Source organism: Aotus nancymaae, unplaced genomic scaffold (assembly GCF_030222135.1).
Source record: "Aotus nancymaae isolate 86718 unplaced genomic scaffold, 86718_ANA_hifiasm-v0.15.2.pri h1tg000040l, whole genome shotgun sequence".
NCBI lineage: Eukaryota > Metazoa > Chordata > Mammalia > Primates > Aotidae > Aotus > Aotus nancymaae.
This window is the reverse complement of record NW_026988454.1, coordinates 38,407,941-38,432,179: the sequence shown is the minus strand read 5'-3', so window position 1 is coordinate 38,432,179 and position 24,239 is coordinate 38,407,941. Positions and strand designations below refer to the sequence as shown.

The window sequence follows — 24,239 nt, the reverse complement described above, 5'->3', positions numbered from 1 at the left end:
TTGAGCTGTTGTTATCTGACTTTCAAGTGTACTGATTGTTCTGTCTTACCAATGTAGGTCATTGTACTCTCCGTTGCTATGTTTTCTATCGGAAACTTCTCTAACAGCTCTCCACATTAAGGGAGATCATGTTATTTCACAGATATTAATTTGGGTATTAACATATTTTCTTCTTCTGCCTATAATTGGAGGTTTTAGCACTTTCTTTTTTGTAGAATTTACCATAAATGATTCCTATTTTTGAACATTAGGGAATGGCTTTTACTTACTGAAGTACTTAAGTACTAAACCTGTCATAACCGTTTTTATTTATTAAGATATTAGTAAGACTTAAGGAGTTTTTGGTTCTTTTCTGGAGAAAAATGCTTTAGCCGAGCGGTCCCCAACCTTTCTGGTACCAGCGACTGGTTTTGTAGAAGACAGCTTTTCCACGGAATTGGCATGGGGGATGGCAGGTGGGGATGGGTTTCCAGATGAAAGTGTTCCACCTCAGATCCTCAGGCATTAGTTAGATTCTCATAAGGAGCCTGCGACCTAGGTCCCTCACAGGTGCAGTTCACAATAGGGTTTACGCTCCTTTGAGAACCTAGTGCCACAACTGCTGATCTGAGGCGGAGCTCAGGCACCTCCTGCTGTGCAGCCTGGTTCCTAACAGGCCATAGACAGGTACTTGCTCATGGCCCAGCGGTTGAGGACCCCTGCTTTAGCCCTCAACTCTTAGGCATGTTTCAGTTCTGATTGTGGTCAGCATAGAGCTTTGCTTCTATTTAGCAGGAGGGTCTCTACTGATATGGATCAATGGCAGGAGGTAATATTGGGTCTGGAACTATCCTTTGGCTTAGTGACATTTGTAGTCTAATCTGCCGCACTCCTGCCCCTTCCCAGGGACCTGGGCACCAATCTGATCCCGTGATGGGTCCTAAGTGGTGACCCAGGGCATGGTAAAGAGTCTACCCCAGGAAGTCTAGAATGGATAGAACAAAATTCATCCAACACAAAATGATGAAGAAAAGCTGTGATCTGCAGAAAATCAAACAGTAAAGACTATTCCAGAAGAGCAACAGCAGGACAATAAAGAGGAGATGGACTCAAAATACTAGGTCTGTCACACACAAGATTGGAATGGAAGCCCAAGTTAGATGATAGAATGAAGGGAAGGTGCATGGAATAGGCTGTCTCACTAGTGGTGAGCTTTCGGTCACTACAAGTCTTCAATAAGGGCCTATATAACCAGTTCTTTTTTATTCGACAAATGCTTACTAAACCCTTCTTCTGTGGGTAGTGATGACCACGTTCGGTGAATTCAGACTGGAATTGGACACATCATAGCTAGATGAACTTAGCCATACTTATAAAAATTTTGAATGTCTGTCTTCTCTTCTTAAAAAAGATAATTAGGACACCTGCCTCATGAGGCTATTGTAAGCATTAAATGATTAAATCTTATATAAGTTAGTACATACGGGTCACATGCAAGAGTGTCTCATATCCAGTAAGTATGCAAGAAAAACCACTATTGTTTTTGTGTGCAAGATTTTGTGTATTGTAAAGAAATTTCTGAAATAGCAATGAGGTTGGAATACATGACTGATGATTCTATTCTCTTATGATATCTCTGGCTGGGGCACACCCAAAACAAAATTTGGAGCAATGCAAATGTTTGAGGAGAGTGAGAGAACTTTATTCTGAGGTTTTTCCCTCATGACTTGCTCTGAAGCTACTCCTCTTAGATTCTTTCCTAGCTGTGTATTCCTATATAGTCTTAGCTTAACAGCACAGATTTAACAATGGTGTCTGCATCTGCATTTGATAAAATGTAAAAGAGAAGCTCCCAAAAGAAATTGAGAAGCGCTATTTTGACAACTCTTCTTTTATCTATGTAAATATTATATACTTTAACTGAGGAAAGAAAAACACAAAGATAAATACAATATTTCAACTTCAAGTATGTTTTAAAAATTATTTGAAAGCATTTACAAATATATGTAAAATGAACTCCTGTATTTCAAAGTCCTTTCAGAGAAAAAAAAAAGGGAGACGGAAGTGGAAATTTGCATTTGTAATTTTTTTTTTTTTAATTTCAGGCACTTAGTAATCAGTGTTCCTTTTATACATCGTGCCCACTGGGAATGACACCAGGATCTTCCATTCAATTATGATGGATTACAGGTCACCCACCTGGGCATGTTCCAGATGAAACTAACCTAAGCTCATCTTGAATAAGGGGCTTAGAAATAAATGTTTTGTTGGTTGCTTTGAGTTGTACAAAGCAGGAAGACCACCAGAGGCTTTCTAAGAAAAAGAACCATACCAATTTTGAGACCTTAAGGAAATTGGAACTCCTAAAGCAGCTGAGGCTTTGCTTCTATGTTTGATGGTTTTTAAAAACATAGTTTTTCTGGTGTTAGTAATTCTATAGTAGTTAGGACTGCCACATGAAATCTGCTATTGGCACAAAAAGAAAATGTTGCAGCCAATTCTGATACAAAACGGGGCGTGGGGAGAGAGGGAGAGAGAGAGAGAGAGAGAGAGAAGTGTTCTTCTTTGACCAGCAGAAAAATTAAAAACTACACAAACCTTTTAACTAGTTTCACTAGGAGAGAAGAAAAATAAAAACATAAAAGAAAAATACTCTTTAAAGAAAACTGATTTTCTTATTATGCTGCAATTTATTAGACTATTGCTTTGACTGAAGAATATGTTTAAATATTTTGTGGAAGCCAAAGCTTTCATCCAGGAATGACAAGTGCAAGAACTATAATTCTAAAGAAAAAGAGAATAGCAATTTAAGTTCAGGGACCATTGGAAGCAACCAGTAATGATTTATTGCTTTTAAAAATGTTCAGGCACTTAGTGGTCAGTGTTCCTTTTATACATTATGACCAGTGGGAATGATACCAGGATCTTCCATTCAATTATGAGTTACAGGTCACCCATCAGTGATCTGTGTTTGCAGTGTTAGGTATCAAAAGCATAATACATTCTTATGTAAGAGTGAAAGACTTGTTAAGTCTAAGCTTAGGGGTAGAGTTGTCAATGATACAGTCATATTTCTGTTTCTTTTAAATATATATTTTATTGCATTTTAGGTTTTGGGGTATATGTAAAGAACGTGCAAGATCGTTGCATAGGTACATACATGGCAATGTGGTTTGCTGCCTTCCTCCCCATCACCTATATCTGACATTTCTCCCCATGCTATCTCTCCCCAACTCCCCACCCCCTGCTGTCCCTCCCCTCACTCCCCCCGCAAAGACCCCAGTGTGTGATGCCTCCCTCCCTATGTCCATGTGTTCTCATTGTTCAACACCCGCCTGTGAGTGAGAACATGTGGTGTTTGATTTTCTGTTCTTGTGTCAGTTTGCTGAGAATGATGGTTTCCAGATTCATCCATGTCCCTACAAAGGACATGAACTCATCATTTTTTATGGCTGCATAGTATTACATGGCGTATATGTGTCACATTTTCCCTGTCCAGTCTATCATTGATAGGCATTTGTGTTGGTTCCAAGTCTTTATTATGGTAAACAGTGATGCAATGAACATTCATGTGCATGTGTCCTTATAATAGAACAATTTATGTTCGTTTGGATATATATCCAGTAATGGGATTGCTGGGTCAAATGGAATTTCTATTTCTAGGTCTTTGAGGAATCGCCACACTGTCTTCCACCATGGTTGAACTAATTTACACTCCCATCAACAGTGTAAAAGTGTTCCTATTTCTCCATATCCTCTCCAGCATCTGTTGTCTCCAGATTTTTTAATGATCACCATTCTAACTGGTGTGAGATGGTATCTCAATGTGGTTTTAATTTGCATTTCTCTGATAATCAGTGATGATGAGTATTTTTTCATATGTTTGTTGGCCTCATATATGTCTTCTTTTGAAAAGTGTCTGTTCATATCCTTCGCCCACTTTTGAATGGGCTTGTTTTTTCTTGTAAATCTGTTTTAGTTCTTTGTAGATTCTGGATATTAGCCATTTGTCAGATGGGTAGATTGCAAAAATTTTTTCCTATTTTATTGGTTGCCAATTCACTCTAATGACTGTTTCTTTTGCTGTGCAGAAGCTCTGGAGTTTGATTAGGTCCCTTTTGTCTATTTTGGCTTTTGTTGCCAATGCTTTTGGTGTTTTAATTGTGAAGTCCTTGCCTGTGCCTATGTCCTAAATGATCTTGCCTAGGTTTTATTCTAGGGTTTTTATGGTGTTAGGTCTTATGTTTAAGTCTTTAATCCATCTGGAGTTAATTTTAGTGTAAGGTGTCAGGAAGGGGTCCAGTTTCTGCTTTCTGCACACTGCTAGCCAGTTTTTCCAACCCCACTTATTAAACAGGGAATCCTTTCCCCATTGCTTGTTTTTGTCAGATTTATCAAAGATCAGATGGTTGTAGATGTGTGGCATTGCCTCCAAGGACTCTGTTCTGTTCCATTGGTCTATATCTCTGTTTTGGTACCAGTACTATGCTGTTTTGATTACTGTAGCCTTGTAGTATAGTTTGAAGTCAGGTAGTGTGATGCCTCTGGCTTTGTTCTTTTTGCTTAGAATTGACTTGGCTATGCGGGCTCTTTTTTGGTTCCATATGAAGTTTAAGGTGTTTTTTTTCAGTTGAGTGAAGAAGGTCATTGGTAGCTTAATGGGGATAGCATTGAATCTCTAAATTACTTTAGGCAGTATTGCCATTTTCACAATATCGATTCTTCCTAACCATGAGCATGGAATATTTCTCCATCTGTTTGTGTCCTTTCTTATTTCGTTGAGCAGTGGTTTGTAGTTCTTGTCATATTTCTTTAACAGTTCAAGTTGACATTTCCCTGTATTCTTGGAAGAGGTAAGTTAAAGAAAGTTGTGCACAGTTCTTGACATTTTGTTATTAGAGCATTGCCTTTTAAGCCACTTGGTAGTCATCAAACATGTAAGAGTAGTTGTTCTATTCGGTCTTGTAATTTCTAATGACAGTGGGATAATTATTAAAGATCTTCCAAACTAATTCAGTGCCCTACATGCTGCATGAAACGAAAATCTTTCCAGTTCTGAGTAGTAGGAATATTAAGGCACCTGAAGGGACAAATACATTTATAAAATTATTGTTCTCTGTATGATAAAAATATAAGTGGCTCTGCTAATATACTAAAAAATATAAATGGCTCTGCTAGTATATTTAATAATCCTTCATTGATTTACCTAAATGTATGAAGATACTCATATAATATTTTCATAAATACTCAAATGATTGTAGCTCTAAAATAATTTATTAGATTATAATAAATTTATACAGAATTTATGATGGACAGTCAATAAATATAATTTAAAATATAGGTAAAATATAGTTAAAATATATACAAAATCAAATTTTAAATGATACATGCAATGCACAAATTATAAATGTTTGATTGAGGAAAGAGGTAATTCACTGGAAGTTCTATTCTAATCTATAGTATTTGGGAACTGCTATCAATATATTTGTTCAACAATTAATTATTGATAATGTAGTATGTACTTAAATCATTATATTAAACACTGAGGTTACACAATATATAAGAAAAATATATACCCTCATTGAACTTAAAATCTAGTAGTAGATACAAGCAAGTAAACTGGCAATGAAAATGGGGGAAGTAACGGGAGTTTGGATAAATTATAGAAGGAGCTCCTAGACAGTCCATGGAGGTATTTGTGAGAGGATGGAATTGGCACACAGTTGAGATTTTAAAGATATATAAAGTACATCTGTGTAAATGGCAAGCAGTGAGAACACAGAAAAGGTGTTTGAGGAAGGGGCCTAAAGATAAGATAGACCATGACACAGAAAAAAAAATTAAAATGATTCAATGACCATCTAATAGATATCTAATAAATATATTTGAGTGAATGAGTGATTGACTGACTATATGAATGGGAAATATTGAAATGTAAAGAGGAGGGCCAGAGATAAAGCTCTTAGAGGTAAGCATGAGTTTTAATCTTTCAGAGTACCTGATTTTCTGAATATGCTAATGATCAGTGTTTGAATTAATAAAAATAACTCTAAAACTGAGAACTCTTGTTTGGAGAAAATAACAAAATATGAAATAAAGGAAAATGGACAGAATACTTCAGACACTGTGCCTGATATAACTGGAAATAATGCCTGCAAAGAGACTGAGTTCATAATCTTGTATTTGCTCATTAAGGTCAGGAAGATTCTTGATAAGGAAATCTCTAGTCTGAAAGGTCTAACGATTTTACTAACCTATATAATAAATTATATCTTAAGAAACTCTTGTCATTTATCCAGTGTATTTGAGTTACCCATGCATGACTGTTCCACATATTCATGGTGTTTTCATATTTTATAACATTCAAAAAATAACAATATTCCATTGATTTGAATAAGATTTTTTAATTACAGTGAAAGTTTTCTGATAAGGTATCATAAGATTATTTTTCAATAACTATATTGATACATATAATAAAACTAGTGACAATTTCTAAAGATGATAATAGACTTGGTACAAACAGCTTCAATGGGATTACTAAATGAGTAAGTGGCACTATGGTACTCTGTTATGAGAAAGTTAGGGAGGATTAAAGGTAGCGGTGAAGGGGATTGAGAAGGGGTAGCTTAAGCAGTAGAAGGAAAACAAGAACAGTGTGTCCTGGAAGTCAATGTAGTAATCAGTTGTCTCGAACGCTGCTAATAGGTTAAATATGGTGAGGGCTGAGAATTGGACATGTCAGTTAGTAATGTGAAGGACACTGGTGACTTCCCCAAGAGCAGTTTCAGTGGAATGGAGGAAGAACAATGGAATAATAGGAGTATTGTGGAGAAATGAACCAAAATGTACCTCTTTACCATCCAGAACCAGACTCATCAAACCTTTACTCTGTGCTAGAAACCCAGTGACCAGTTCTTGCATTGTTCCCTTTCCTTGAGCTTTCTGCAGCTCACCTAGCTTCTTCAAATGTATACAGTCAGACCTCCAAATCTGTGGATTCCACATCCATGGCTTCAACTGACTGCAGACGAAAAATATTAGGAAAAAACCTGCGTCTGTACTGAACATGTGCGGACTTTTTTCTTGTCTCTATTCCCTAAATAATGGAGTGTAATAATTATTTACATATCTTTTACATTGTATCAGGTATTTGAAGTAATGTAGAGGTGATTTAAATAATTTTGAAGGATGTGTGTAGGTTATACACACATACTATGCCGTTTTATGTCAAGGACTTGAGCATCCTCAGATTTTGAAGGAGGTCCTGGAACCAATCTTCACAAATTCCCTGAAACTGTAACTGATGAGGGGTGATGGTATTCCTTTTTTTTCACATAGTCAAAATAAAAGAGATTAGGCTTATTTTTCAAAGTTCTCTTTATAATCTTATTATTTCTCCCCAAATAATACTATATTAAGCATGACTGGATTTAAGAGGTTCCCAGATGTCTCAGTCACTCATTTACATAAAAATTCTTTGGCCATCTCCATACATCCTCAATCTTAAACTACACATGTGGATTTACTGTTCTGTCTCCTGGGGTCAGCTTACTTTCAATTTGTTTAACCTGTTTCATTGGCACACTTGTAGAGATTGATAATACAAAAATGTTTTAAGAGAGAGCATACCACACATCAAGTTGTCCACTTTATGCACTTCTGCTACTTATTTCAAAGTTTCTGATACTTATTGATGATCTTTCAGTAGCCTTCATTCTCGCATCCATCGATTCACTCAAGAAACTTGTGTTGGGGAAGGTATTAGAATTACAGCTCTTCCAGCTTTCTAAAACAAACACAGCAACTTAAATAGAAAAGCATAATAATGGGCAATCATCTATACTAGAAATCTAATCATTTGCTCCATAGATCATTTAAAAAATGTATTCCAAAATAAAAATGCCAGAGGCACAGAAGTCTTACTAATCCGTAAAGGAAACATCATTTATGTAGTATGCTTACACTAGTAAAAACAGAATTATTTGGGTGAACAGAGTATAATATTGATTTAGTCATTGGTTATAAAACGAGATGTTTCTGATGAGGTTCTCGCCCCCTTTATTTGCCTTGCAAAACTGATTTCAAAGAAAAGTATGATTTTAAGATCTAAAAAACCAGTTGATGATACCCATAAGCTGATATTTTCAGTTGGAATGAATTCCTGTGACAGCATGAACATACACCCACCAACACGTCTGTAATAGAAACCACTTTGGAAGACACTAGGCTGCCACAGATTTTCAGGTCCTCACAGCAAGACAGTGGTGGTCTTGGGGATAGATACATTCCATCTTCCTTGAAGATAGATACCACCCACTGGTTGTCACCCCATAGGAAATCAGGAAGTATGCTAAACTATCCAGCAGACTTGGAATTACACTGCATTGTACTAGTGGAAATATTCTATCCAATATTATGATTTATTTTGAAAGAGAATGGGAAAAAAATACACACAAAACGGTGGAAGGAAGCTGCACACAACATCGCCAAACAGCTGGCTTGTTTTCTATTCCAGAAACAGCTTGGGACTAACTATATTCACAAGATCTCTTGGCAGAGTAGCTTGATGAAAATACCAAAGCTGTGAGAAGTGTTCTTTTGCTGAATCCTGCGTGTAGCTATCATATGGTTTATTAACCTAAATGAGAATGTGTACACGTTTCTTCCCCCCAAAAAAATTCTTTGTATGTTTAAGTGAGAAACTTACTGATTCTTTATACGGCACAAACGTGATTCATCACAGCATTCACACCAAATAAACCCAAATAATGTTCAGAAACTATAATTCTAGACATGTAGTGATTTCCTCCTTTCTTTCAAGTGGTATTTTTGGGGGCAGTCACGGGAGAATTTGATAGAAATGTAAGCATGAATTCAATGGCACTGGTGACTTTTTGGGTGCCAAGGTTAATCTCAAAGGGAAACAAGTTTTGGTGGCTTCCTGCGTCTATTTATCCATTCTTTTAACATTTAACTATCACCTCCTTAGGCCATAAAGATATCTAATTTTAAACACATTTCTGGCTCACCTGTTAGATGCCAGAAATGTGGATCTTGAGGAATATACAAGACCTGCTTTACTCTTTTAGAATTCCTACATTAGAGGGGAATATTTTCAGATTCAGTATTTTAGAAGACCTTGAATTCTATTCCTTACTAAGTATACAAGGTAGATGCAATTAGCTGGAACATTTTCACATTTTTATCATGAGGCATTCTGAGTCTATTCCTTGTGACACCAGAATTAGTTTTGCATCTCAGAGTTTGCTATATTTCTCTGATGACTCAAGTAGTTTATTGGCAGTCAGTTTGTAAAAGGCTCCCTGGGATTATGCAAATACAGGATGTTAGGAATGGAAATACATATCATTGCCTCTCCTGTCAAAAAATGTAATTAACACATATGATGTATCATCTTACAAAAGTGGATGAAAATTCCAGTGGGTGACCTTGAGTCACAGCTCCCCAGTGCACACACTGTCCTGTACCCGAGCATCTCCCACCCAGCACAGGACTCCCACTTTTTCCATCCCTGTCCCTTTAGCACTGTGTGCATGTTTGTGTGTGTGTGTGAGTGTGTGTGTGTGTGTGTGTGTTTTCAGTTCAAAATCTGCCACTCAATTTCACTTTCTTTAACAATTTTGGTTTGATTCAATTTGTTACATAGGTAATAATCCATTTACAGGATACAAAAAAAAAGTAAAAGTACATACTTCTTCCTGTGTATTTATTTATTCCTCATTCTTTTTTATGGTTGCACATAATTCATTATGCAGATATATAATTTATTTAGCCAGTCCTATATTGATGGATATTAGGTTATTTCCAGTCCTTTGATATGACCCAAAAAGATTATAATAAAAAACGATGAAATAATAATAGTGTCTTTGTCAGTATGGGGACCATAAGAAAGTTCCATAGACTAGGTGGGTTGTAAACAAGAGAAATTTCCCATAGCTCTGGAGGCTGAAAATCTGAGATCAGGGTGTCTGCATGGTTGCGCTTTGGTGAGGACTCTCTTCTGGCCTGCAGACTGCTGACTTGCTTGTAGCCTCACATGGTGGAAAGAGAGCTAGCTAGCTCTCTGGCCTCTTTTTGTTAGGTCGCTAATCGCATTCATGAGGGCTCCATCCTCAGGATCTAATTACCTACCAAAGGCCTTACTCCCAAATATCATGACATTGGGATCAGGGTTTCAACATACAAATTTCAGTAGGGATATGCAAACATTCCGTCCATTAGCCATATTCAGTTCACATGTAATATAGTATCTATATTATTTTGTATCTGTAGGATAATTCCCAGAAGTGAAATTGCTAGGTCAAAATTACTGTGCATTTCTAATTTTGATAGTTATTGCTCAATTGACTTTCTTAGGAATTTGTACCATTTTACACTTACACCTGTAAATGTAAGAGACATGTATCTACTCTCTTAGTCTTACCATCAGAGGATATTATCAATATTTGTGGGGTTTGCCAACTTGAAAAAAATGGCAAGTTTATCAGTGTGTTTTTAATTTACATTTCTCCTATCATGAGGGAGGATCAGTATCTTATAAACGTTTAACAGCCATTTTAATTTTCTTTTCTTTGAATAGGGCCCTCATATATTTGTGCATTTGGTTATGTTGTTGGTGCTTTTCTTTGTAGATTTACAAGAGTTCTTTAGGTATTAGAAACATACTTCCTTTGTCTGTGCTAACACTACTTTTTATTTTATCACACACTTTATTCTTCATTAGAATTATTTGCTCTTGAGAAGTCCCTTCAAGAGCCTGCCAGCTTTGTACACCTTTGGAGGGCAGTTTCTTGGCAATTTCTCAATTATTTTTCACATAGAAAATTGTCTCACTGAATTGTATTTCTTCTGGTGTCAACTGTGCTAAATTATTGTCCTAAAAATTTCACCATTCCATTCAGGTTTAACATATTTTTTTAGAGTGTGATTTTCATAGAGTATGTTACATTCTTGGTGAATTTTTGTCTTCTTGGCCTATCAGTTACTAAAAAAGCACAAATAACAACAACCTAAAACAACCTAGTGAACTATTTCACTGTAAGTATAGATTTGTCTAGTTTTCCTTGTAATTTTTGTCCTCCACATTTTAAGGCTATGTGATGCTTTCAAGTATAGAATTATTTTAGGTTCTTAAGGGGTTCCTTTTTTAATCTGATATTTTGTAACATTTCCCCCAAGTTTTCTGATTTCCCAGCATGCCCCAGATTCTTAAATAAGTTCAGGCACAATAATTTTCAGACAAAGAATGATTAATTCAAGAATTAATGGAAATCATAGGAAGGTCAAATTGATGCAATGCCTTGGAACAGAGAAATACAGATAGTTAAGGTATATAGAGAAATGCCTATGATATAAACAAACAAATTGCATATACATGTATTAAGAAGACTATAACATATGTAAATTACTTCACTAGATGCCAGTTCATAGGCATGTACCTGAATCTGCCTAACTAATTGGAAGAATGAGAAGTTACCTTTATTTTTCCAAGAAAAAGAAACAAAATTGATATTTAAATTTTGGTAAACTTAATTGTCAATATTTTTTCATATTTTGTAGATTCATATCTCTTTAATCAATGGGAGACCAAGTGCTGATGATCCTTCTCCTGAACTGCTGGAATTTACCTCCGCTCGCTATATTCGCCTGAGATTTCAGAGGATCCGCACCTTGAATGCTGACTTGATGATGTTTGCTCACAAAGACCCCAGAGAAATTGACCCCATTGTCACAAGAAGAGTAAGTTATGATGAACCATATTAGATCCTACAAATGACATCCCACTTACCTTTTTTGTCTGTTAAATACTATTAAAAGAAATCTCTCAGTGATCTGTAGGACTGGTTATTATCAATTTTTTATTTTAGAACTTTAAATTTTTTTATTAATTACTATTATTTAAAATTTGGCAGACTTTCCTTTGTTCAGATCCAAGCTGTGCCACTTATTACATGTGTAACATTTATCAAACATTTTAGCCTTCTCAAACTTTAATTTCTTCTTTTGTAAAATGAGAATCACCATGTCTAGTTAATAATCTTATTTTTCAGGATAAAATTAGTCTTTGTCACTTTAGGTGATCTGTACTACTATTATAATTGGCTTTGGCTAGTTACAACTGGATGTGCAGGGACTTTGAAACTTTTTTTTGCCACAACTGACCCAGTATACACACATACATGCATACAGAGAGCAGTATGTCTTAAACCTTAATGTGCATGGAATTAGCCAGTGATCTTGTGGAAATATAAGTTATGATTCAGTAGGTAGAGAGCAGGGCTAAGACACTGCAATTCAGTAAGTTTCCAGGTGATGCTGGTGTTGCTGGTTTGTGAACCATCAAATAATTTAGTTTTATGCTTGATTAATGAATCAAAAGCCGTAGTTTTTAAAATGCACTGCTATAGGAGAAACTGATTCTACATACTGTTGCATTTTCCTTTACAAATAAAATATTAGGGGAAAAATGTTTAAAGCATCTTTCAAAAGCCTTTTGAACACAAGAGCTAACAGAAGTGCTGTCTTCCAGTTTTAAACAGGAATTTGGGGGATTATATGATAGATGATCAACCCAGATTGCTGTGAGTGATAACCACGCTCCCTCCTGTCTACCTTCTACCACATTCACTGGTTTATGGCACCTCCCACTTCTGCTGCTACACAACCAAGACATTTATACCAAGGAAGTCAATTCAGCTGTAAATCCATAAAGGAAACTCATGTGAATACAGTATCTACTGTATGACTAGAGGTATAGCTAGGAAAGAGGACTATAGGGAGAAATTAATATTATAGGACAAAGGACTTAATTCTGGAATGATCCTACTGGGGTGAGACCACTGTCATCAGTTGTCAAATTGCTGAATCATTAGGGTAAATAGTTACAGATCCTAAATACTCCTCACATGTTTTCTTTCCTTGTTACTTAATTTCCCCACACTCAACCTCTCCATCATCACAAGATAACTTTTTAGGCTTTAGTTAGTCTCATGCAACATATGTCAGATGTTTTAGTGCCCTGTATTTTCTAAACCTGAAATAATTTCACCTTTATTATATCTCAACATATGGTAATTGTCTCATGCAAAACTAATTATTATTTTATAGCAATGTTTAGATTTTTCACATGTTTAAGAAAACATTTTTAATTATAATTTTGGCGTGACTTAAACATATACACCAAGGAAGACCAAATAATATTGGAGTGAAATTTAATCTTTCTTGACAGTATATCTATCAGAGAAAAAAATCAATGAAAATAATTTAGTGCTCTTTCTATCATCTTTTGCAGAAGGCAGAGTGGGTGTTGGGGTACACAACTATTATTTATAACTTTATCTTATATGAGCATTTAAAATAGTGCACTATAAGTCAACATATAAATATTTTTTGAAAGTACTCAAGTTTAATAAACACTACATCTAAATTTAAATGTATAAAAATAAGATAGCAAATTTCAGCTCCTCTTCATGACTCAAAAGCAAAGCATTATACATTTATATTTAAAATAGATTTCCCAATATTAAAAGCATTTACAAATACTACTGTAGCAGCTTTCTAAGCAAATATCTCTATTTGTGTGTATATTATTAAGTGATGAGGTTAGATGAAAAAAAGATTTTTCTACTATCCAAACTCCCTAGCCAGTCCCATTAGCTCAAGGTCTAGGTATATCAAATAAGATAACACAACGAAAATAATTTCAAAGACACTATATGTACATAACAAAAACAAATAAAGGAAATGAAGTAAATTGGAAAAGGGGGATTTTTTAGTTAGGGAACTCATATATGTGTCCATCTACATATTCTTGTTAATTCTGTTTTTTTTCTTTTGTGTGTATAATGGAATAATAGAACTATCTAACACTAAGATGGTTATTTGAATATGGTAATTTAAAGTGCTCTGACAATTATGAAATATTATATACATATTAATTAAAATTTTAAAATAGTCCAGCCTCCATAATTATCCTTAAAAAATAGCTGGGTAGATTAAAATAATTAGTCACATAGCTCTATGTTAACTTCATATAAAAAGGTAATTGTATGGACTTTTGAACATAATAATATAAAAATGCAAATGTTCTGCACAACAAGCTTACAGTTAATGACTTTTCAATTTTCTTCTTAATATGGTTAAGGAATATATTGTTTTGAGCACAATTTCTCTCTAAATTTTGTTGATTCTTTTCAAATCCATCAAGTAAAATAGCATGCATATAATTTGTGAATACTGCAGTTCCTATAATCACAATAAAAGAGGGTTTCTTGCAAGAAACTATGTAAAACAACTTTTATGAAGAGTAATTGTCCTTAGCCCCTGATAAAAACTACTCTCAGCCATAGCTGACTGGGAGAAAGACATTTCTAAAATGCCCACCGAGCTTAAATTAAAGGCACTCTTCCTTTGGGCTAAGATTATAATGCTAGGAGTTACTTTGTCGGTTTCGTGAGTCCTCTCTTGTCCTCAAGAAACATAAATGTCCTTCAAACTAAGGATAAAATCAGAAAATAAAGTTTTTACTGAATGTCCCCTTTTGTTACTTTCACCTTGCAGTCGTCTTAACAGGATTTCTCTCTGGATTGCTTTTTGCAGTATTACTACTCAGTCAAGGATATTTCGGTTGGAGGGATGTGCATCTGCTATGGTCATGCCAGGGCTTGTCCACTTGATCCAGCGACAAATGTATGTATATTTATAGGATGCTTAGGCAAAATGAAGCCCTGAGCTGTAAAATGTTTCATGAGAGTCTTTGCTGACAGAGAACGCTGTAAATGGGTGTCAGGTCCCCACTTAGGCAGTGTAACAGAAATCTATGCCAGGGTTAAATAAGAGTTGGCAGTTGGGATGATAGACTTTGAAATCAGCCATCACAGTATCAGAAAACAGATTAGGTTTTTTTTTTTTTTTTTTTCAAAAAGGCTCCAAACTGGTCTATTTTGAAACCTCTCTAGCTATGACAGCCTGCCTCATGATTTAGCTTTAGAGAATGCCTGCCATCAATCAACCTGACCATTTCTTTTAAAGTTTTTAATCAAAAAATTAATACAAATGAATAAAAAATGTGCAGGGAAGTAAATATGTAAGTGGCAATGGAACAGGAGAATAAAGTAGGGCAGAGGCAATGAGAGGGTGGAGTGGATGAGAGTGTCAAGAGAGCACTGATATTGGCAAGCCAGAAAATGCCAGAATGCTTTTGGATAGATTTTTTCTCATTAATGACAGTGATTTAAGTGAACATAACCTAAAGTAGAAGATGAATGAGCATCTATTTTTCCTGTCATAGACAAACTGGTGAAATCCACACTCATCTCCTGTATAGTACATGGAAAAATACATTGAATAGTAAGATCAGTGAATGTAGATAGAGCCACAGATTTTTTTTTTCAAATATTGTAATGCAAATGACATTATACTCAAAGCTAGTTTTCTGATTATTGGATTATAATGTTATTTCTTAGGAAGATTAAAGTACACTAACATATTTATATGGGCAAAGCTGTAGTGTTGCTTTCTGCCTGGTATGGGTGCTTTCTATCAGGTGTACTGGTGAGCAGTGTTTCCCAGACTTTAAAAGTATACCGGCACTTTGGGAGGCTGAGGCAGGTGTTTCACAAAGTCAGGAGTTCAAGACCAGTGTGGCCACGATGGTGAAACTCTATCTCTACTAAAAATACAAAAATTAGCCAGGCATTGATGGCAGGCTCCTGTAATCCCAGCTACTTGGGAGGCTGAGGCAGAGAACTTCTTGAACCCGGGAGGTGGAGGTTGCAGTGAGCCAAGATCGCACCACTGCAGCCTGGGCTACAGAGTGAGACTCCGTCTCAAAAAAAAAAGTAAAATACAAAAGTCTACAAGACAGCCTTAGAAGGCCAATTCCATGAGGTAAATTGAGACAGTATTTAGAGGACAGACAGGATATTTAGTTCCAGGGACGTTAGATTTCTGTTTGAGCTGTACCCTGAGAGGCCTAGGAATCAACTCCCTCCTCTTTTCCACATCCAAAAATGTTAACAACATTTTGAGGGGAGCCTTAAAATAAGCACATCAATCCCCAAAACACATAGATCCCAGGCCTCAGAGAAGGAGAATTCAGTCTTTAAGACCACTCCCAGCTGGGCCTTCCTGCTTTCTTCTGAGCCTAAACCCAGTGATTCCAGAACCAGCATGGACTTCCTTAAGCTGATGTTGATAAAATACACCCACTTCAAGCCTGGCACCACTTTTTTTCCAGGCTGACTAGTTTTACATTTTAGTACATAGTCCAGATGTTTTCCCTTTCCTTCATAGTACCTTTAGAAAGAGGCTTTCTTTATGGTTCTAAATAAGGTTAAAATTTGTGCTTTCTCCCTCTTTTTGACTAGAAATCTCGCTGTGAGTGTGAGCATAACACATGTGGTGATAGCTGTGATCAGTGCTGTCCAGGATTCCATCAGAAACCCTGGAGAGCTGGAACTTTTCTGACTAAAACTGAATGTGAAGGTATGTTCTTTAGAAGCCAACAAAATATGTCATTCTTCCTTTTCAAGAAAAAAAAAAAAAGCCAGTAACGAAAAACAGTAAAATGGCTGGTTATGCAAATGTGTCAACAAATACTCATTTATATTATCACTTTGAAGACAGTCCATATGGCTAGCTTTTTCTAAAGGGAAATATCTAAGAAATGCAGCAGATGACTTTATAGCCTGATAGTGACAACTGGTCTTATTAGGTGATACGTATCATGGAGAAACCTGTGTTCCTGGAGATTTTCTCAACCCAAGAAGAGACCTAAAAATAGTCTTCTGCTGAACTGTAAACCTAAACTAGTATGAAGTCCAATTTAACTGAGTTCAAATATTAATATTGTAGTAAATCAGCCCTAACCACATTTTTTCAGCTCATTAAGTATATATGGCCTTCAAAAACAGCTTGATAGACATTTTAAATTAATACCAACACCATATATTCTTTGAATAACAAGTTAACTCACATTTATCATGAATAACGTGTCAGACATGACAGGTCTTTAAAACTATTGAATCATAACACATCTTAATCACAAAACATTCCCTAACTATAAGATATAAAGTCGGCCTTCCATATCAATGGTTTCTCCATCCATGGGTTTAACCAACTGGAGATCAAAAATGTTTTCTTAAAAAAGTTACATCTATACTGAACTTGTACAGACTGTTGCTTGTTATTATTTTTTAAACAATGTAATAACTGTTTATATAGCATTTATATTTTGTTAGGTATTATAAGTAATCTAGAGGTAATTTAAAGTATACAGGAGGATGTGCATAGGTTGTATGCAAATACTATGCCACTTTATAAGAGGAACTTGAGTATCCTTGAATTTTGGTGTTTGAGGGAGGTCCTGGAACCATCCCCATGGATATTGAGGGATGACTGTATTTTCTTTTTAGTTTGAGATTCGGTATATATGCTATTAAGTCTCCCCACTTTCTACACTCATTTCATTTGCTTTTTGATTTGTATTTGCCTGCTTATAAAGATATTATGGATTAGAAATCCCGCATTATTACTGAGGCATATCTGGAGGACTGAGCCACCTTTAGATCATCACTCACCATGCATGGTGGGGGACCACTGGAGGCCCAGCCTTTGTTTGCTTCAACTACTTCCAGCCATGTTCTGGCTAATCCCTCAGTTCTCCACAGCTTCTCCATAGAGTACAGACATTTGTTCTTAAGAGTAGCTTTAAATGTAATGCCATCCAGGGATGTTTGCTCTCATGCTCCTTTAAATTTTAATTAAATTTCTTTTCTGTTTGTGGACTATCAGCAATCACATGTGGGAGCAGCACTTGAAGGTAGAGGAGTCTTTCTGTGGCCACTGACATGCTTTCCACAGTGATAGTCACCTAATGTTAAGTGGCTCTGCAAAATCCTTTACCACTCTTTCCTTGCGTTTCTATGTTTAAATACAAAACGAAAAGAATAGAGCAACTCGTTAGCAATAGAAGTAGACTAAGCAAAGCAAGACATTTTAAACTGCTACGATAATACGTTTTTTAAATAGTGGGCTTGTGAAACATTTTTCTTTCCCTGTAGGGAAGAGGGGAGGTCATATTTCCAAACTGAAAAATAAACATTTTAAAAACCCAGAAATTCAAGATGATGGTCTTAGCCATAAAACATTAGATAAAAATCACACTTTCAGCAATGAATACATTCCTAAAAACTTATGTAAAAATACTCTTTTCCAAGTTGAATTATATTCCAATCACCTTAATATTTAGAAAAATCCTTCTGTGACATGACAAATCCCTCCATAAAATGAATAATCACATTCTAATTCATTTGAGTTTAATTTGGATTTTCATCAATCTAGCTTACAGAAGACAAGATATATCTCTAAAGAGCATAGAATATGCATTCAATTGCTAAGCCTATACTAAAGAACAGTTTAATATGATATATCATGGACGTTCTGTGAAATAGTAAGTTGCTGATGACAGAGCAAAACATGGCTTCGTGATCAGTTGCTAGCCATATTCTTGAAGGCTACAGACAGAGCTGGGTAGGCTGCGGCCCACAGACAGCAAGTGAGGCTATAGGTATAGGGTCCTGGCTGCACAGAGTGTGTGAAGGACTGTTGCTTTGGCATCTGTGTTTTACCTATAGTAGCTCATAGTTTTAAACACTCTTGACAACATCAATTCTAGGTAGTATGAGAATAAGTCTACATTACTTTATCTTTTCCTCTGCTTATACTGGCAGCAGAAGTTTTGACTGTTTCTTGAAAATTTTACAACAAAGTTTTTAAGAATTCATAACCAGTCCAATGGCATGCTCCTATTATCCTAGCTACTGGAAAGGAGCTATGGTGGGAGGATCTTTTGAGCCTAAGAGTTTGAGGCCAGCTTGAGACACATAGTGAGACCCTCTCTGTATTATTCTGCTTTCACACTGCTGTAAAGATACTACCTGAGACTTGTAGGGCTGTTGGGCCCCACAGAGTCATGGGGTGTCCCTCATGCTGTATTGAGGTGCAGGATCCAAGAAGTAAAGAGACAGGACACTGAAGAACCGATGAAGAGCATCTGGACTCGGCGGGGGGGCACACCACCTGTGAGCGGAGATCAGCGGCAGCCTCCAAATGCCCCAGAGCATCTGTGTTTATTAGGTATAAGCAGGAGGCAGGGTTGTGCATGAGGTCATCATCTATAGGCTTAGTAATAGGGCATATATAATCACGTGAGTCACAAGCGAGGGGGCCACCCCATTATGTCACCTGGGCAGAGAGGTGGGCCATTCGCAGCAGGGGGCTGTGCTGTGGACAGTAGTAGAGGGTCGTGTGCAGAAAAGGAGTCCACCTCCATTAGGTCACTAAGGCAATGAGGTGCGCTGTGTGCAAAAGGTGTCGTGCGCAACACTTCTTATCGGGGGCTCAAGACGTCAAAGGATTTCTAATAGAAGGATTCTGTAAGCTTAATGCAGTGGGAGCTGACAGACTTATGCTCTTCTCTTAAGATATTTATGGGAGGATGATTTGAGCTAGCACAGAAGTGAGAAAAGACTGACAGGGTGTACAGTCGCTGTGACTGGTCACACCAGAGGGATTCTTCTCCCTTGGTTACTTCCAGGATCTCAGGCCTGAGGCCTACTTTCCACAGGAACTGGATGCAAGGTACTACAGCTCCTTTATTAGGAGGAGAGGCTCTTGCTCCAAGCCTGCCATACAGTGTATGCCCTTTCAGGCAGGGATTCCACCGCCTGGATCTTTGGTTCTTGTCCTAGTCTGGCTGTTTTCCCGTGTACTGCTTCTGTTCTGTGACTGCTCTAGGCATTCTTCCTACTACAAACTACTATATGGCTATATAGAAGGATTATATAAATCAGCACTAAATGTGTCAGTACAGTTCTGACTATAATACCTATATGATTATATAGAAAGATTATATAGAACTAAGTAGATATAAGTATTAAATATAATTATACAAACTAGATATATATAAGCAGTAAGTTATACTTCAAGCACTAATTCTATAAACTAATATATGATTATATATGCAGGATTATATAAAGGAAACAGCTGAGCAATAACACCATAAACTAAGATATTCTTCAGGCACTAATTGTGCCAGGGGTCTGGACAGTTCTCCTTCCTTGGTGCCCATCAGGGGTGTTACCCACAGAGACTGGGTAATTTATAAAGGAAAGAGGTTGACTCACCATTCTGCATGGCTAGGGAGGCCTCAGGAAACTTACAATCAAGGGGAAGGGGAAGCAGGCATGTCTTACATGGTGCAGGAGAGAGAGGAGAGAGTGCAGTGGGAAGATCCCTTTATAAAGCCATCAGATCTTGTAAGAACTCACTCATTATCATGAGACCAGCATGGGGGAAATGCCCCTTGATCCAATCTCCTTCCTCCCTCCATAGGTGGAGATTGCAATTGATATGAGATTTGGGTGGTGACACAGAGCCAAACCATATCACTGTCTTTCCGAAGAAAAAAAAGGAATTCTTGTATGTTGTCCTAACGATATAAAGCTGCTTATAATGCCTAGTGATTTATATTTATGACTATGTGTTCCCTAAAGTTTGAAGCTCTCTATTAACATAGCAAAAATACTATATTATAAATCAAATGTCAGCAGGTTGGGAAAGTTATTTACAACGAACATGACAAGGGTATAACAACCTTTCTATATTAAGAGATCTTACCTATCAATAAGAAAAACGTTAATTAACCTGTTAAAAATGAGTAAAGATCAAAACAGGTATTTCTCAGAAATGACAAATAATTTATAAAAAGATAATCACACTAATAATTAAGGAAGTACCAATTAAAACAATGACGATATTATTTTTAACTTATCAAAGTGTTCATTCATCCACTCAACAAATATCTGAATGCTTATTATGTCCAGGAATTGTATTCATGGGTTGATAACACACAAGGTTGGTGGCTATGGAGAAACTGTTTTATCATTTCTACTGGAAGAAAAGCCATTTGTCATAGTATTCCTGAAGGGGAATTTTTTTAAGTGATTAAAATTTAAATTTTACACCCCCTTTGACTAGGAATTATGCTTCCAGGAATTTAGCTGATAGAGGTATTCATATAGATGTAAAGGGAATATTATCATGATCTTTGTCATTATTACGCAAGTGCTACCACTACTGCTACTAACATTTATTGAGCTCAGTATTTAGTATGTTTCAGGCATTCTGCTCAGCATCCTCAAAACATGTATAAGAGAAAAGTACTAAAAGGATGCTAGGACTTGATTTTTTGCCTCAAAATCACTCAACTGGCAAATAGGAAATATTTCTAATATTGGAGCTCCTCCCTCCACCCTGAATCCTTGTTTTCCTAGTATGTGTGCAGTGTTATTTGGAAAGGAGAAACATGGAAACTGTGTAATTGTTCATTAATAGAGACCTGGTAAATACCTTCATTCAAGTAGTACCCTTTGTACCATTAGTGGATACACATGCTAATATGAAAAGAGCTCCGTGATTTACTGTTAGTAAAATGAGACAGTTCTGAACAATATACAAATGCCCCTTCTCTTTTGCAGAAGAATAAAAGGATTGAGCTGTATGCATACAAGGGCACCTACACACACACCTACACATACACACACACCTACACATACACACACGCGTGGAAATGACTGTTAGAACTCCTAAGAAATTCAACATCTCATGTAGGAAAGAGACGCTGCATCCCTAGTTCTATCCTAATATAAATTCTTCTTATTTTAAAAAGTCTTACCCAATCCTTTCTGAAGAAAATAATTTTTCACTTCTTTGAATTCTTCTAATGTAACATGAAAAAGACAAGGAGGATGAAGAGAAGAAAAATCAATCGTGAACTTATTTATAAGACATTATGCTAATGATTTTATATGCATTATCTCACTTGTGCTTTTAAATAGCCCAATCTAGTCATTGCTATTGACCACTCCATGTTTTATATGGAAACTAAGCATTCGTGAAATTAAGAAGTTTCCAACATCACATGACAACTAAGTAGTGGAGAGCACACAGAAATCCAAGACAGTGGAGTGCAAAATAGCAAGATCTTAGCCACTAAGTAAACCAGCTCTCAGTTTGTCTGAATTGCTTGGCACCTGTCATGTATCTTATCTTGTTTACCAGGTAGAATGTGAAGGGATTCCGGCAGTCTTTAGCAGACTCTGGAGTCTGGCTTCAGAGGTTGGTTTCCAATACTGATTAGATTATCTTCTGCAAATTATTTCACTTCTCTGGCCTCGGGTTCACACACACACATGTGGAAAGAGTATACAAAAATAGGTTAATAATAATAATAATACTTTATTCCTAAAAGCATTTTTAAGGACTAAAATCAGTAGTAATAAGTATAGAGCACTTAGGACAGTGTCTGGCATTGAATAAAACCTAAATACATTTTAGTTGTTATTAGTATTAACAGAGAGAAATGTATTATACATATTCTTCCTTATCCATAGGATCTAACACAGACATTTCCATATAGCAATAATTCATTACAGATTACCTGGCTGTTAATTGTTCAGTGCCATCATTCAATAATGTATTATTTGTCATAATAGGAAATTATTAGTTGAATCATATAAAATTGCACTTTCATTAGTCAAAATCAAATAATGGCAATTGCATATGCTTGCGCTTAATTTGTATGTTTTAATTATTTCAAATTAATGTGAATTTATTAAGACATCCAATAAATTCAGATACTGTCCAGATATCTTTGTGCATGTGTATGCTAAATGTACTTTCCTGCATAGTATAAAAATCTATTATGTATAACGGGAATGATTTTTAAATGTATCTGAAACCTGAAATTAATGTTTATTAATTTATTTTTCCCTAATCCAGCATGCAATTGTCATGGAAAAGCTAAAGAATGCTATTATGATGAAAATGTTGCCAGAAGAAATCTGAGTTTGAATATACGTGGAAAGTATATTGGAGGGGGTGTCTGCATTAATTGTACCCAAAACACTGCTGGTATAAACTGTGAGACATGTGCTAATGGCTTCTTCAGACCCAAAGGGGTAAAGTATGCTTTTTCTTTATAAAGGGTTATTTTTTGCTTTTTCATACAAAAATGTTTTATACAAAAATATAATAATTTTGAAAGTTTCTCAAAAAGTTAAACTTCAAATTAAAGGTGAGTAGGAACATTTCATTGTTGAAACTGACTTAAATCTTTGAGGATGTGAGATAAAACATTTCCATCACACCAGATAGTTTTATCATGGCTCCTTACAGTCAATCCCACCCCTAGGCAAACTCTGTTCTGATTTTTAGAACATAAATTAGTTGTGCCTATTAGTGAATTTCATAAAAATGAAATCATACGGCCGGGCGTGGTGGCTCACGCCTGTAATCCCAACACTTTGGGAGGCTGAGGAGAGTTCGAGACCATCCTGGCCAACATGGTGAAACCCCGTCTCAGCTAAAAATACAAAAAAATAGCCGGGCATGGTGACACGTGCCTGTGGTCCCAGCTACTCAGGAGGCTGAGGCAGAAGAATCGCTTGAATCCAGGAGGCGGAGGTTGCAGTGAGCCGAGATTGCGCCATTGCACTCCAGCCTGGCGATAGAGCAAGACTCCATCTCAAAAAAAAAAAAAAAGAAAAGAAAAAGAAATCATACAGTATATACTAGCCTGTGTCTCTCTTCTTTCACTCAACATAGTGTTTTAAGATTTATCCATGCTGTTTGTGCATCAGTAGTTCCTTTTTTAAAAGAAATTGCTAAGTAATATTTCCTCTGAATGAACATATCAAAATTTTAAATCCATTCTCCTGTTGATAGATATTAGGATCATTTCCAGTGTTAGCTTAGCCTCTACAAATAATTTCTTCTACTAGTTATTTTATAGTCATGTCTTTATTTACCTTATGTTAATACTTAGGAGTAGAATGCATTTTACATAGGATAGATAGATGCTTACCTTTATAAGAAACCATCAACGTTTTGCTAAATTAGTAATAATGTATAATGTGTTCACCAAAAAGTTACATGAGTTCCAGTGGTTCTATATCATCTCTAATATTTGATGTTGACTGTCTTTTTGGATTTTAGTCATCTAGTGGGTGTGAAATGGCATCTGATTATGGATTTAATTTTAATTGTAAGGGCTTATTGCCTGCCTATATCTTCTCTTGTGAAGTACATGTTCAAAGTCTAAATATTATTTTTTTATTCTAAAAACCAAATTTTTAACTTATAGAGCTATTTCCCACATCAAGTAAATGTTGGTGTGT

At 36.1% G+C, this 24,239-nt stretch overlaps 1 protein-coding gene across 1 annotated transcript in view; it reads left to right on the top strand.

The window, feature by feature from the left end:
* Positions 1-24,239, top strand: part of LAMA2 (laminin subunit alpha 2) — an 886,276-nt gene that overhangs the window by 492,875 nt on the left and 369,162 nt on the right. The window contains exons 5-8 of the mRNA XM_064360706.1: positions 11,560-11,739; positions 14,599-14,688; positions 16,368-16,485; positions 22,843-23,021. Coding sequence (XP_064216776.1) covers positions 11,560-11,739; positions 14,599-14,688; positions 16,368-16,485; positions 22,843-23,021 — 567 coding nt within the window. The remainder of the gene's footprint in view (positions 1-11,559; positions 11,740-14,598; positions 14,689-16,367; positions 16,486-22,842; positions 23,022-24,239) is intronic.